Source organism: Rhinopithecus bieti, unplaced genomic scaffold (assembly GCF_001698545.2).
Source record: "Rhinopithecus bieti isolate Rb0 unplaced genomic scaffold, ASM169854v2 scaffold_7888, whole genome shotgun sequence".
Taxonomy (NCBI): Eukaryota; Metazoa; Chordata; class Mammalia; order Primates; family Cercopithecidae; genus Rhinopithecus; species Rhinopithecus bieti.
The window spans coordinates 1,438,956-1,453,121 of NW_016805944.1; the positions used below are offsets into that span (position 1 = coordinate 1,438,956).

The window sequence follows — 14,166 nt, forward strand, 5'->3', positions numbered from 1 at the left end:
ATCATGCTATTGCATTCTAGTCTGGACAAAAGAGCAAGACCCTGTCTCAAAAAAATAAATAAAAAGAAATAATATGCGTAAAAATGCCTGGAATGGGATCTGCTATGTAGTAGGGCTCGATTGACATTTGCTGTTATTATCCTTGTTGACAAGAATGGGATTCCTGGGTAAGGAGTGGGAGGCTGGCCCCAGCCCTGGTCCTATTGCTTCCATGCTGTGCATCCTTAGGAAGGTGACTCAGCCTCTCTGGGCCCCTTCTCTCTGTCTGTGACATGATAGAGTCAGACTAGTCTGGCATTTCCTGAAGCATGATGTGATACCTGTGCCAGTTTTACAGGGCTTCTGCAAGAAAGTGCTAAAATCTGAAATCTCTTTCTTTTTTTTTTTGAGACGGAGTCTCGCTCTATCACCGGGGCTGGAGTGCAGTGGCCGGATCTGAGCTCACTGCAAGCTCCGCCTCCCGGGTTCCCGCCATTCTCCTGCCTCAGCCTCCTGAGTAGCTGGGACTACAGGCGCCTGCCACCTCGCCCAGCTAGTTTTTTGTATTTTTTTAGTAGAGACGGGGTTTCACCGTGTTAGCCAGGATGGTCTCGATCTCCTGACCTCGTGATCCGCCCGTCTCGGCCTCCCAAAGTGCTGGGATTACAGGCTTGAGCCACCGCGCCCGGCCTCTCTTTCTTTCTTTCTTTCTTTTTTCTTTTTCTTTTTTTTTTCTTTCTTTTTTTTTTTTTTGACAGGAATTTCACTCTTTGCCCAGGCATGGAGTGCAGTGGCATGATCTCGGCTCACTGCAACCTCCGCCTTTTGGTTTACAAGCAGTCTTACTGCCTCAGCTCCTGATAGCTGGGCATACAGGCACACACAACCACACCTGGGGTAACTTTTTATTTTTAGTGGAGACAGGGTTTCACCATCGTCTGGCCAGGCTGAGCTTGAACTCCTGACCTCGTGATCCCACGCCTCGACCTCCCAAAGTGCTGGGAATTACAGGTGTGAGCACTGCACCCAAACCTTTTTTTTTTTTTTTTTTTTTTTTTTGAGACAGGGTCTCATATCTGTTGGCCCAAGCTGAGTGCAGTGGTGGACTATAGCTCACTGCAGCCTGAATCCCCTGGGATCAAGTGATCCCCTTACCTCAGTCCTTCCCCCAGTAGTCTGGAGTACTAAGGTAAGCACCACCACGCTGGCTACTATTTTATTTTTTCCTTTTTGTAGAGACTGGGTTCCCTCATTCTTGTGTTGCCCAGGCTGGTCATTGAACTCCCATAGGCTCAAGCGATCCGTATCCTCCCACCTCAGCCTTCTCAAAGTGTTATGAGATTACAGGCGTGAGCCACTGTGCCTGGCCTGGAGTGTATTACTAAATCTATCAGGGGGGAACAATATTGCCTGTACCTCAAATCTGTGTTCTCAGAGAGTGGATGTGCCTTAGGGGGGTCAAGTAGCATCCTGTTGGGGTGGTCCGACTCTCTGCAGTCCACGCATTATGGTGAGTGAGTCGTGGGATGAGAGAAAGGCGTCAGAGTGTTCCGTGACTCCCTCACTGTTGTCCTCTCTCCCAACAGGCACTGCAAAGTCAGCGGTGAAACCGACTTCATGCACCAATCTTCAGCCGCCACCAGGACATCTGGAGTCCCTCCCCCATTCAAATTTCCCTTCTGTCCCCAACTATCCCTGATCTAGAACCTACTCACCATGCTTCCTGTTTCTAAGACTCCTTCCTGCAGTCCCAACGAGGCCTTTTGTCTTTGTCCACCCTGACAGACCACCTCCTTTCCAGAACCTTCTCCTTACTAGTGACTCCTGTGTCTCTGTTTTTCTGGTGGTCCAGAAATGCCACCAATCCCACCCAATTGCTGGACTTTCAACATTTTCAACACTCCCTATACTGCCCTGATGTCCTATCTCAACGCATGTTCAGTATCCTGTGTCTTCGTAGAACATCCCCCGCCATTACTCATACTTCAGTTATGGTACACATACTTCCTAACTGCCCTGCCAACATCTCTCTTCCACTGGTTGCCCAGCGACTGCTTTCATCCCCTCCATAAACACTTCCCCACAGGACCAATTTTTGTGTCACCACCTATACTCCCTCATTGCACCTGATTAACTCTATAATAACCTCCGGTTGGACCAACCACACTTTAGTTAATTCATCATCCTCAGACTTCTTCCTGTCATCAATTCCATCCCTCCTCCAACTTTTTCGCTCTCAAGCTCTAGCCCCTCCCAGCCCAGCCGCCTACCCACTCAACTCTTCCCTGTAGGGACTACATCCACCATGATTCCCTGAGCCTCCAAGGAAGGGGCTGGGGCCCCATGGCCTCCCGCTCCCGTGCCCCACAGCCTACCTCCACCGATGGGGCCAGGGGAAGCGCCCCAGAAGCCGAAGTGCTCCTCCATGGGGCAACCACCTTAGTGGGAGGGCTGCCACGTGGACTCACTTAGTGGACCACCTGCTTTCCGCCAATCCCTCTCAATCTTCGTCATCGGCGTGGCTGCCCACCAATCGCCTGCTCTGTGGAGCGGGCTACCGCCAGGTGAACAGCGGCACGAGACTGGGCGTCTACCTGTATGAACCTTCAGCATCCGCGACGCTGCCTGTACATCTGCACCCTTGCGCTGTGTGTGGTCGACTACTTCCTGCCACAATGACAACTGAGATCCCCGGCCCGGGTCTGCAAGCTCTTCGGGTTCATCTTCTACACCAACATCTACATCAGCATCGCCTTCCTGTGCTGCATCTCGGTGGACCGCTACCTGGCCGTGGCCCACCCACTCCGCTTCGCCCGCCTGCGCCGCGTCAAGACCGCCGTGGCCGTGAGCTCCGTGGTCTGGGCCACCGAGCTGGGCGCCAACTCGGCGCCCCTGTTCCATGACGAGCTCTTCCGAGACCGCTACAATCACACCTTCTGCTTTGAGAAGTTCCCCATGGAAGGCTGGGTGGCCTGGATGAACCTCTATCGGGTCTTCGTGGGTTTCCTCTTCCCGTGGGCGCTCATGCTGCTGTCGTACCGGGGCATCCTGCGTGCAGTGCGAGGCAGCGTGTCCACCGAGCGCCAGGAGAAGGCCAAGATCAAGCGGCTGGCCCTCAGCCTCATAGCCATAGTGCTGGTCTGCTTTGCGCCCTATCACGTGCTCTTGCTGTCCCGCAGCGCCATCTACCTGGGCCGACCCTGGGACTGCGGCTTCGAGGAGCGCGTCTTTTCTGCATACCACAGCTCACTGGCTTTCACCAGCCTCAACTGTGTGGCGGACCCCATCCTCTACTGTCTGGTCAACGAGGGTGCCCGCAGCGACGTCGCCAAGGCTCTGCACAACCTGCTCCGCTTTCTGGCCAGCGACAAGCCCCAGGAGATGGCCAACGCCTCACTCACCCTGGAGACCCCACTCACCTCCAAGAGGAACAGCACAGCCAAGGCCATGACTGGCGGCTGGGCGGCCACTCCGCCCTCCCAGGGGGACCAGGTGCAGCTGAAGATGCTGCCACCAGCACAGTGAACCCCGCGTGGCACAGAACCCCCAGTTTTCCCCTCTCATCCCAGTCCCTTCTCTCCTGGTCTGGTGTATGCAAATTGTATGGAAAAAGGGCTGTGTTAATATAAGAATACAAGAACTTAGGAAGAGTGAGGTTGGTGTGTCGCTGGTCAACCTTTGTGCTCCCAGATGCCATCACAGTTTGGCAGTTGTGGAAGGCCTCCTGGAGGAGGAGATGAGTAAATATTTTTTTTAGAGACAGGGTCTCGCTGTGTCGCCCAGGTTGGAGTGCAGTAGTGCAATCGTGGCTCACTGCAGCTTCCACCTCCTGGGCTCCAGAGATCCACATCAGCGTCCCAAGTAGCTGGGACCACAAATGTGCGCCAGCATGCCTGGCTAATTTTGTACTTTTGTAGAGACTGAGTCTCACTATGTTTCCCAGGCTGATCTTGAACTCCTGGGCTCAAGAGATCCTCCTGCCTTGGCCTCCCAAAGTGCTCGGAGTAGAGATGTGAGCCACCATGTCTGGCCAGATAAATTAAGTCAAACATTTGGTTTCCAGAAAATAAAGACAAATAGAGAAGGTTAGATTTTTTCTTTCCAACAAGTGGATAAAAGTCTGTGACTCCGGGAGAAAGTGGAAGGAGAAACACAGCGGATATAGAGTCATTATGTTTGTAAAGCCCCTGGTCATACAGGGGAGAGAACGTAAGCCAGCAATTCTCAGTTTCTGGATAAACAGCGATCTCCAAGTCAGGACTGAGGATGAAGACGGAGAATGTCAGAACTCAGGTGAAGGGTAATAAGGGCAGACTGCCTGGAGGAGTGATGCAGGAAGGTTTGGGAAGAAGGTTTGGGACAAGAGGAAAGGGTATTTATTTTATTTTATTTTATCTTATTTCTTGAGACGGAGTCTCGCTCTGTCGCCCAGGCTGGAGTGCAGTGGTGCGATCTCAGCTCACTGCAAGCACCGCCTCCCAGGTTCACACCATTCTCCTGCCTCAGCCTCCTGAGTAGCTGGGACTACAGGTGCCCGCCACCTCGCCCGGCTAATTTTTTTGTATTTTTAGTAGAAACATGGTTTCACCATGTTAGCCAGGATGGTCTCGATCTCCTGACGTCATGGTCCACCTGCCTCGGCCTCCCAAAGTGCTGGGATTACAAGCGTGAGTCACTGCGCCCGGCCGCGTATTTATTCATTCATTCAACAGAGGTTTATGTAGCGCACTGTGCTGGGTGGGGCTGGGATACAGCAATGACTGAGGCAGCCTGGCCTTGCCTTCACAGGGCTCGCCATACACAAGTAAATAAAAAATATGTAATGTTTGGAATTGCTAAATGTGAAGGGGACATTTTTCTGTGTAAGGCCAGTTGAGGGGATAGAGGATGACTTGGAGTCTGATCTAAATAAGGAGGGCAGAGGAGGGCTTGTTGCGGTGGCTTTCCAGCAAAGACTTGAAGGATGTGCGGCACTCAGCCCTGTGGCTGTCGTGGGAAGAGCATTTCAGGCAGAGGGAACTGCAGGTGCAAGGGCCCTGGGGTTGGAGAGTGTCTGAATTTTCGGCCGGGCATGGTGGCTCACACCTATAATCCCAGCACTTTGGGAGGCCAAGGCTGGCGGATTACCTGAGGTCAGGAGTTTGAGACCAGCTGGTCAACATAGTGAAACCCTGTCTCTACTAAAATACAAAAAAAAAAAAAAAAAAAAAAATTAGCTGAGCATGGTGGTGGGTGCCTGTAATCCCAGCTACTCAGGAGGCTAAGGCAGGAGAATTGCTTGAACCCAGAAGGCAGAGGTTGCAGTGAGCTGAGATTGTGCCCCTGTACCCCAGCCTAAGCGACAAGAGCAAAACTCCAGCTCAAATAATAATAATAGACTGTCTGAATTTGAAAGATAGCAGGTATGGCAGTGTGGCTGCAGCGGAGGTGGGGAGGATAACAGGAAAGGAGAAATGAGACAGGAGAGGGGACAGCAGGTCATGTAGGGCCATGTAAGTCCCAGTGAGGACTCTGCCTTTTAATCTGAGATAAATGGGAGCTACGAGGGGTTTCTCAGTAGAGGATGAAGGTGATTTAACTTAAGTATTAACAGTATCCCATGGGCTGTTGAGTAGGGAGTAGACTATGGGAGGTTGGCTGGGCATGGTGGCTCAAGCTTGTAATCCCAGCACTTTGGGAGGCTGAGGCAGGAGGATTGCTTGAGGCCAGGAGTTTGGGACCAGCCTGGGCAACATAGGGAGACCCAGTTTCTACAAAAAATTTAAAAATTAGCCAGGCATGGTGGTGTGCGTCTACAGTCCCAGCTACTTGGGAGGCTGAGATGGGAGGATCACTTGAGTCAGGAGGTGGAGGCTGCGATGAGCAGTGATTGCACCACTGCACTCCAGCCTGGGCGACAGAGCAAAACCCTGTCTCAAAATGAAAAAGGAATATGGGAGACAAGGAGAGAAGCCGGGAGTTCAGTGAGGAGGTGACTGCAGGAGTCCAAGAGGGATGTGCTGTCAGTTGGGCCAGGTGGATTTAACAAGGAGCAGTGATCAGCTTTTGGAGTTTTATTTTTGTTCGTTTATTTATTTTTTTTGAGACAGAATCTCACTCTGTCACCCAGGCTGGAGTGCAGTGTCAGGATCTCGGCTCACTGCAACCTCCGCCTCCTGGGATCAGGCAACTCTTGTGCCTCAGCTTCCTGAGTAGGTGGGATTACAAGTGCGCACCACCACGCCTGGCTAATTTTTGTATTTTTAGTAGAGACGGGGTTTTGCCATGTTGGCCAAGCTGGTCTTGAAATCCTGGCCTCAAGTGATCCTCCTACCTCAGCCTCTCAAAGTGCTGAGATTACAGGCTTCAGCCACCATGCCCAGCCTTGGATTTATTTTGAAGGATTCCTCTAATGGAAGAAGCACAGGGGCCAGCGGGATTATGAAACACAACTACCTCTCCCATTCCAGGAAAAGGGTGACTAGGGGGTCTGAGCAGAAAAAACTTCCAGGAAGGATCCCAGGCCCTAGTCTAGGGCGGTCACCAGAGAGGCCAGGCGACCAGTCCAAGGTCGCATGGCTGGTGAGTCAGCGCTGGAGCCAGCTTGGGCTGCCTCTCCCCTCCCCATCTCTGCTTGTATTCCCACGCCCCAGGGTGGCCAAGGCTGCCCTCCCTCCCCTGGTCTCAGGGGTCACCAGGAATGGCCACTGTTCCGTAACTAGGCTGGAGGGCAGGAAGAAGCACCCAGCTCTGAACAGGCCTCGCCCTTCAGAGAAGGTCTCCTCTCCCTTTCCTCCTCACAGGTGTGTAAACAGACTCCTGAGGTGTGACGATCCACCCACAACCCTCCTACCCTCCCCCCTCCCGTGCCCTCCCCTCCCTCCACAGAGGTTCACAGAAGACTTTCCTGGGAACCATTCTCAGAGAAAGGAAGAAGGAGGAGAGAGATAGGGGAAAAGTGCACTCAATGATTTTCTGGGGTGGAGGGAGCACAGAGATGGGGGAAATCCAGGCTTTGGTGTTGGAGTGCTGGAGGGCTAGAGAAGAGAGGGAGGCCTGGGATCTGGGAGGCCTAGTAGTCTTCCCACCCTATCCCCCTGCCGTAGTAAAGCTACTGGAATGGAGATGTTGGGGCCAGAATATATATATATATATTTTGAGACCGAGTTTCGCTCTTGTCCCCCAGGCTGGAGTGCAATGGCACAATCTCGGCCCACCGCAACCTCTGCCTCCCGGGTTCAAGCAATTCTCCTGCCTCAGACTCTCGAGTAGCTGGGATTACAGACATGTACCACCACACTCTGCTAATTTTGTATTTTTGGTAGAGACCGGGTTTCTCCATGTTGGCCAGACTGGTCTCAAACTCCCGACCTCAGGTGATCCACCCGCCTCGGCCTCCCAAAGTGCTGGGATTACAGGCGTGAGCCACTGCACCCGGCTTGGGGACAGAAATTTTAATTTTTTTTTTTTGAGACAGGGTCTCGCTGTGTTGCCCAGGCTAGAGTGCAGTGGAGCTCATGGCTCACCACAGCTTCAACCTCCCAGGCTGAAACGATCCTTCCATCTCAGCCTCTTGAGTAGCAGGGACTACAGAAGCAAACCACCATGCCCGGCTAATTAAAAAAAATATATATATATTTTTGTAGAGATGGGGTCTCGTTATGTTCTCCAGGCTGGTCTCAAACTCCTGGCTTCAAGCAGTCCTCTTGCGTTGGCTTCCCATAGTGCTAGGATTACAGGTGCGAGCCACCATGGCCTGCCCCAGAAACTGAACACAGTTTCTTTGAAGAATCAGATGAAAACCTGCACACTACTCCTTCCCTCCAAATGCTCATTTGCATTCATTCAATAAAATTAATTAAGCACTAGGCCAGGCGTGGTGGCTCATGCCTGTAATCCCAACACTTTGGGAGGCCGAGGCAGGTGGATCGAGTAAGATCAGGAGTTCAAAACTAGCCTGTCCAACATGTTAAAATCCCATCTATACTGAAAACACAAAAATTAGCCAGGCGTGGTGGTGCGAACCTATAATCCCAACTACTCCAGAGGCTGAGGCAGGAGAATCACTTGAACCCGGGAGGTGGAGCTTGTAGTGAGCTGAGATCCCGCTACCTCACTCTAGCCTGGGCAACAGAGCCAGACTCCATCTCAAAAACGAAAACAAAAAAGGCCAGGCGCGGTGGCTCATGCTTGTAATCCCAGCACTCTGGGAGGCCGAGGAGGGTGAATCGGGAGGTCAGGAGATCAAGACCATCCTGGCTAACATGGTGAAACTCCATCTCTACTAAAAATACAAAAAATTAGCCGGGCTTGGTGGCGGGTACCTGTAGTCCCAACTATTCGGGAGGCTGAGGCAGGCGAATGGTGTGAACCTGGGAGGAAGAGCTTGCAGTGAGCCAAGATCATGCCACTGCACTCCAACCTGGGCAGCAGAGCGAGACTCCATCTCAAAAAATAAAATAAAATAAATAAATCCCCATTTTAGCTCCACCCTGATTTCCTCTGGAACTGTGGGCAAATCCTTTTCATCCTCTGGCCTCACTTGACCAGTCTGTAAAATGGGAAGGGGGCTGGTCCCAAGTGAATGAGAACCTTAAGTAGTCCCAAGTTCCTGCATACCTTCAGTCTGGAAGGGACCCCGGGAAAGGTTGTTTTATGGGAATCGTGGCATTCTTTTTTTTTTTTTTTTTTTTTTTGAGACGGAAGTCCGCTCTGTCGCCCGGGCTGGAGTGCAGTGGTCCGGTTCTCCCAGCTCACTGCAAGCTCTGCCCCCGGGTTTATCCATTCTTCCTGCTCAGCCTCCGAGTAGCTAGGATACAGGCTGCCCTGCCACCATCGCACCGGCTAGTTTTTTTGTATATTTTTTAGTAGAGACGGGGTTTTCACCTGTTAGCCCAGGATGTCTCCATACTACCTGGACCTCGTGATTCCGCCCGTTCTCGGCCTCCCAAAAGTTTGCTGGAATTACCAGGCTTGGAGCCACCGCGCCCGGCAGAATCGTGGCATTCTTAGCAATTCAGAATATCAGGGTTCACACACACCAGCACCATCATTACAGATGAGGAAACGCAGGTCCCTCAGTGCCAGGAGCTTGACAAAGGAAACTGAGAGAGTCAGAGTGGATACCAAGGAAGTCCAGAGCCCCCTGATTCTGTGTCCTGCATGTATGTTTCCTCCTGCACACCACTCCCCTGTTCCTGCTTTCTTTTTTTTTTTTTGAGATGGAGTCTCACTCTGTCACCAACAAGACTGGAGTGCCGTGGCATGATCTCCACTCACTGCAACCTCCGCTTCCCAGGTTCAAGCAATTCTCCTGCCTCAGCCTCCGGAGTACCTGGGATTACAGGTGCCTGCCACCATGCCCGGCTAATTTTTTTTTTTTTTTTAGTAGAGATGGGATTTCACCGTGTTGGCCAGGGTGGTCTCAAACTCCTGACCTCAGGTGATCCACCCTCCTCAGCCTCCCAAAATGCAGAGATTACAGGCTTGAGCCATGGCGGCCAGTCCTGTTCCTGTTTTTCTTCTGTCCCTCTGCCTCCCAGAATCTCTCAATTACCCACCAGCACTCCATCATCCAGGAATTTCTCTCAACCCCTTCCTGACATTGTTTATATGATTTTACTCCCTGCTGGGTAAGAAAGGACAGTCTGGGACATGTCCTTAAACTTATTTCTGAACTAGCTCCCTGGGGACCCTACCTCCTAATGAAGGAAGTTGGGTTGCTTGAGAACGGGTATGGTTTTATTAGCCAAGATGCTAGGCTATCAACCTCTGCAGGAATCTTCTGCCACCCCCTGCCCCGCTGTGGGCCTCAGTTTCTTTGTCAGTTACTTGGGAAAGGGTTGTATTCGCTGCTTCTGGGGGCGAAATGCACCCTCACGCTGGAGTTAGGAATAATAATGCAATCATTACCTGTATAGTAAGACGGGCTATTTACTGAGTGCTTAACTATATGACTGGCACCATTCTAACCACTTCCCATGGTCTACTGTTTTACACTCAAGATTAGCGCAGAAGCCTCACAACAACCCAAAGAGGCAAGTGCTATTAGGATTCCCATTTGGTAGACGGTAATACTGAAGTCCAGAGAGGTTATGCTACTCATCTAATATTTCACAGCGAGGAAATGACAGAGCTGGGATCCCAACCAAGGTCTGTATGGCTACGTGGCTTCCTCTTAAACCCAATGAGAGCCCTAGCTTGCAGAGGACGATGTATTTGGGGCTCATAGGACTAATTAGGACTAATTAAGAGCCTCCTTTGGGTGGGGACGCCAACTCGTTACATGACATCACGAAGGAGCACAGTGACGTCGGCCAAGGCGGGCGTGGGAATCCACGCGCCTTCCAGCATCCGTTAACGGAACCGCCCCCCGACCCGTCTCATTTCCGTGTATATTTGCATATTCAGCGAAAGGACGTCGGTACGTCAGCGTCGACGGGGTGACGTCAGGGTGCGCCTCTGCAGTTTCCCCCCGAGCGTACGTACATACGTACTGACGCACGCATGGCCACGAGAGGGCGGGGGAGGAGTGAAGAGGTTGAGGCGCCCCGCCCAGTCAGCCGGGTTGCGCGTGCCCTGTGAGACCGCCAAGATGGTGGTGGGCGCGTTCCCTATGGCGAAGCTGCTATACTTGGGCATCCGGCAGGTCAGCAAGCCGCTTGCCAACCGCATTAAGGAGGCCGCCCGCCGAAGCGAGTTCTTCAAGACCTATATCTGCCTCCCGCCGGCTCAACGTGAGTCTGACCCGAATTCCCTCCAACCTTTTTCCTTTCTCCAACCCCTCTCAGGTGGTTGCTCAGGGGATGGACTTCTGTTTACGACCAATCACAGCCCGAACCGGCAAAGTCCAGTGGCCAATAGGGAGGGTTCCTGATAGAGGGGCGTGAGGGTGGCCCAATAGTGAGGGCGGGGCGTGGTGTAAGGGGCGGGTCAGGGCGCCGCCGCGTGGGTAGGAAATGCCAGCCAATAGCGGAAGAGAGCGCTTGGAGACTGATGCCCTGTTAAACCAATAGTGTGAGGGATGGGAGAAATTTGGACGAAGCTTTCCAGGGTAGAGGAACTAGGGGAGGGGCTGAGGAGAAACCTGACGGGGTCCTTTGCCCGGCCGTCCTTGAGCAACTTCGTTTCAAAAGTTGCACCCTGTGCCTCAGTTTCCCCTGATCTGGGAGGTGCTTGTATATCCTCCATTTAGGACGTCGACGTGCCTCAGTTTTACTGTAGGCAATAAGTCTGGATTAGGGGCATGGTTCGGGGGTGAAGTCTGGAGGCATGGCCTGGGAATCTGGAAAAGGACTTTGAACCAGAGAGGACATTCATCTGTGTACTCATTAATGCGCTCATACGCCGTCCTTTCATTCGGTAGACAGACTATGCGGCCTTTTTGCTCAGCACTGGGAGATACACTCCTGATCCATCACTGTCAACCCAGAGTGGTCGGGGAAGTGGGAGCCCCGGAGCTCAGAGGAGCTCCTGGCCCAAGGACCTGAGGCCAGCAGGGCTGCCTAGAGGGGGCCGCCTGAGCTCAGATCTAAAGGGCATAGTAAGGTCCGGCGCGGTGGCTCACACCTGTAATGCCAGCACTTTGGGAGGCCGAGGCGGGCGGATCACATGAGACCAGGAGTTCGAGACCAGCCTGGCTAACATAGTGAAATCCTGTATGTACAAAATATACTAAAATTAGCTGGGTGTGGTAGCGCACGCCTGTAGTTCCAGCTACTTGGGAGGCTGAAGCAGGAGAATCGCTTGAACCCGGTAGGTGGCGGCTGCAGTGAGCCTCGATTATGCCATTGCGTTCCAGCCTGGGCGACACAGCAAGACTGTCTCAAAAAATAATAAATAAATAGAAATAAAGGGCATAGTAAACACCCAAAATATAAACTACTTTAGAAAGGTGATCTGTGTGCTACGTGGGACATAACATAAGGGAATTTAGCATAATTGGCTGGGTCGGAGAACCACTGAAACCGCCTTTGCAAAATTATGACTGACACAGTGAAAGAGATTTAACTTAACTGGCTCCATCTTGCTTCTAACCTCCAAGCTGTCCTTGTTCATTCCTGGGCGAAGGCTGAACTCACTTTGAGAGAGATTTAGTTTCTAGTTTCTAGTTTAAACAAACATGGTAACAGCCCTTTCCCAAAGCAAACCTCCTCCTTGTCTGGGGACTAGATTGCCTTTGTAGGACTAACATTATCCACAAGATTAGAAATTATGGTTTAGGAGTCATGCAGTTGGAGGCTACAAGATTCTGACCCTCCCTAAACTGCTCCTAAGATCAGTGCTTGAGATATTCTGCAGACCCTGCACTTGATGGATCAGCTGGCCTTACCCAGATCAACAAACTGGCCCATCTGATCTTGTGGCCCCCACACACGGACTGACTGAGTGCTGGAAGACTGCTGGGACTCCCTATGATTTTATATCTGACCATATCCTGGCTCACTGGCTTCCCCCACCCACCAAGTTATTCTTAGAAACTCTGCTCCAGCTGGGCCCATGGGCTCAGGCCTGTAATCCCAGCACATTGGGAGGCTGATGCAGGTGGATCACCTGAGGTCAGGAGTTTGCGACCAGCCTGGCCAGCATGGTGAAACCCCATCTCTACTAAAAATACAAAAGTTAGGCGGGCATGGTGGCAGGTGCCCATAATCCCAGCTACTTGGGAGGCTGGGGCATGAGAATCACTTGAACCCGGGGATGGAGGTTGCAGTTAGCCAAGATCACGTCGCTTCACTCCAGCCAAGGCGAAAGAGTGAAACTCCATCTAAAGAAAAAAAATATATATATATATATATACTCTCCGAATGCTCAGGGAGACTGATTTGAGTAGTAGTAAAACCCCTGACTGGGTGCAGTGGCTCACACCTGTAATTCCAGCACTTTGGGAGGCTAAGGTGGGCGGATCGCAAGGTCAGGAGTTCGAGACCAGCCTGACCAACTGGTGAAACCCCATCTCTACTAAAAATACAAAAATTAGCTGGTGTGGTGGCGCACATCTGTAATCTCATCTACTCAGGAGGCTGAGGCAGGAGAATTGCTGAACCTGGGAGGCAGAGGTCGCAGTGAGCCAAAATTGTGCCACTGCACTCCAGTCTGGGCAGCAGAGTGAGACTCTGTCTCAAACAAACAAAAAACCCTCCCGCACAGCCAACTCTTCGTGAATTACTCTTTGTCTTGCAGTTCTCCTGCCTTGATGAATCAGCTCTGTCTAGGCAGCGGGCAAGGTGAACCCTTTGGGCGGTTACACACCATTCATCCCTCCATCCATTCATTACTTCCTTTAGCTAGTATTTTGTGAGCTTCTGCCCTGTGCCAGGTCTTGTGCTGGCAATGCTGGCGAAACAGCAGGGACCAAGCCTGCTTGGTGCCCTCAAGGAATTCCTAGTCCAGCGGGGGCAGAGCTGAGATGGGGGAGCCCGCTGGGCACCTGATGTGGCATGGGGTTCAGGGAGGGCTTCCTGGCAGAGGAGACATCTGAACTGGGACCTGAAGGGTGAAGACAACACCAGGACAAGGAGCAAGGAAAGCACTGGGGCAGAGAGAGGAGCACATACAAGGCCCACATAGTTAAGGGAGTGCACCTTTTTTCCCCTCTGTAAGTTTGGATGCTTAAAGTTTGCTTTCCAGGGCCCAGAATTCTTGGTTCTTCAGTGTTTGGTGGGGTCATTGTTGGGTCTGCAGCTCTTAGAATGGGAAAGTATTAGATTTCACGGTTACCACAGTGCTTTCCTGTTAGCCATCTCATTTGACCCCCACAACTGTTTTGTCCCCATGTCCAGAAAGAGAAATGACTTCCTCTGGTTTATAGAAGGGAAAATGGAGGCCTTGAGGGCAGAAGTTAATTGCTCAGGTCATACGCAGAGATTTGTGCCAGAGGCAGGACTTTGGACACTGAATTCCTAGACCCAGTTTGTTTCCTGTCTCTGTCTGTCTTCCAAACACTGTGACATTCTTAGCATTGTGGTTTAGAAAATGGTTTCTGGAGGCCGGGCGCGGTGGCTCAAGCCTGTAATCCCAGCACTTTGGGAGGCCGAGACGGGCGGATCACGAGGTCAGGAGATCGAGACCATCCTGGCGAACACGGTGAAACCCCGTCTCTACTAAAAAATACAAAAAACGGGCGTGGTGGCGGGTGCCTGTAGTCCCAGCTACTCGGGAGGCTGAGGCAGGAGAATGGCGTGAACCTGGGAGGCGGAGCTTGCAGTG

General features: G+C 52.0%; 2 protein-coding genes across 3 annotated transcripts in view; both read left to right on the top strand.

The window, feature by feature from the left end:
* Positions 1–1,913: 1,913 nt before the first annotated feature.
* Positions 1,914–3,634, top strand: GPR4 (G protein-coupled receptor 4). Its single transcript, XM_017874274.1, has 3 exons — positions 1,914–1,920; positions 2,350–2,575; positions 2,667–3,634. The coding sequence occupies exons 1-3, from the start codon at positions 1,914–1,916 to the stop codon at positions 3,502–3,504; spliced, it is 1,071 nt and encodes a 356-aa protein (XP_017729763.1). The 3' UTR covers positions 3,505–3,634.
* Positions 3,635–9,438: 5,804 nt separating this feature from the next.
* The window catches only part of OPA3 (outer mitochondrial membrane lipid metabolism regulator OPA3), a 63,053-nt gene continuing 58,325 nt past the window's right edge, over positions 9,439–14,166 (top strand). Inside the window, exon 1 of one of the 2 annotated variants that reach the window (XM_017874357.1) lies at positions 9,439–10,694. In XM_017874357.1, coding sequence (XP_017729846.1) covers positions 10,553–10,694 — 142 coding nt within the window. In that variant the 5' untranslated portion in view covers positions 9,439–10,552. The remainder of the gene's footprint in view (positions 10,695–14,166) is intronic. The other variant, XM_017874358.1, reaches the window with a different exon arrangement.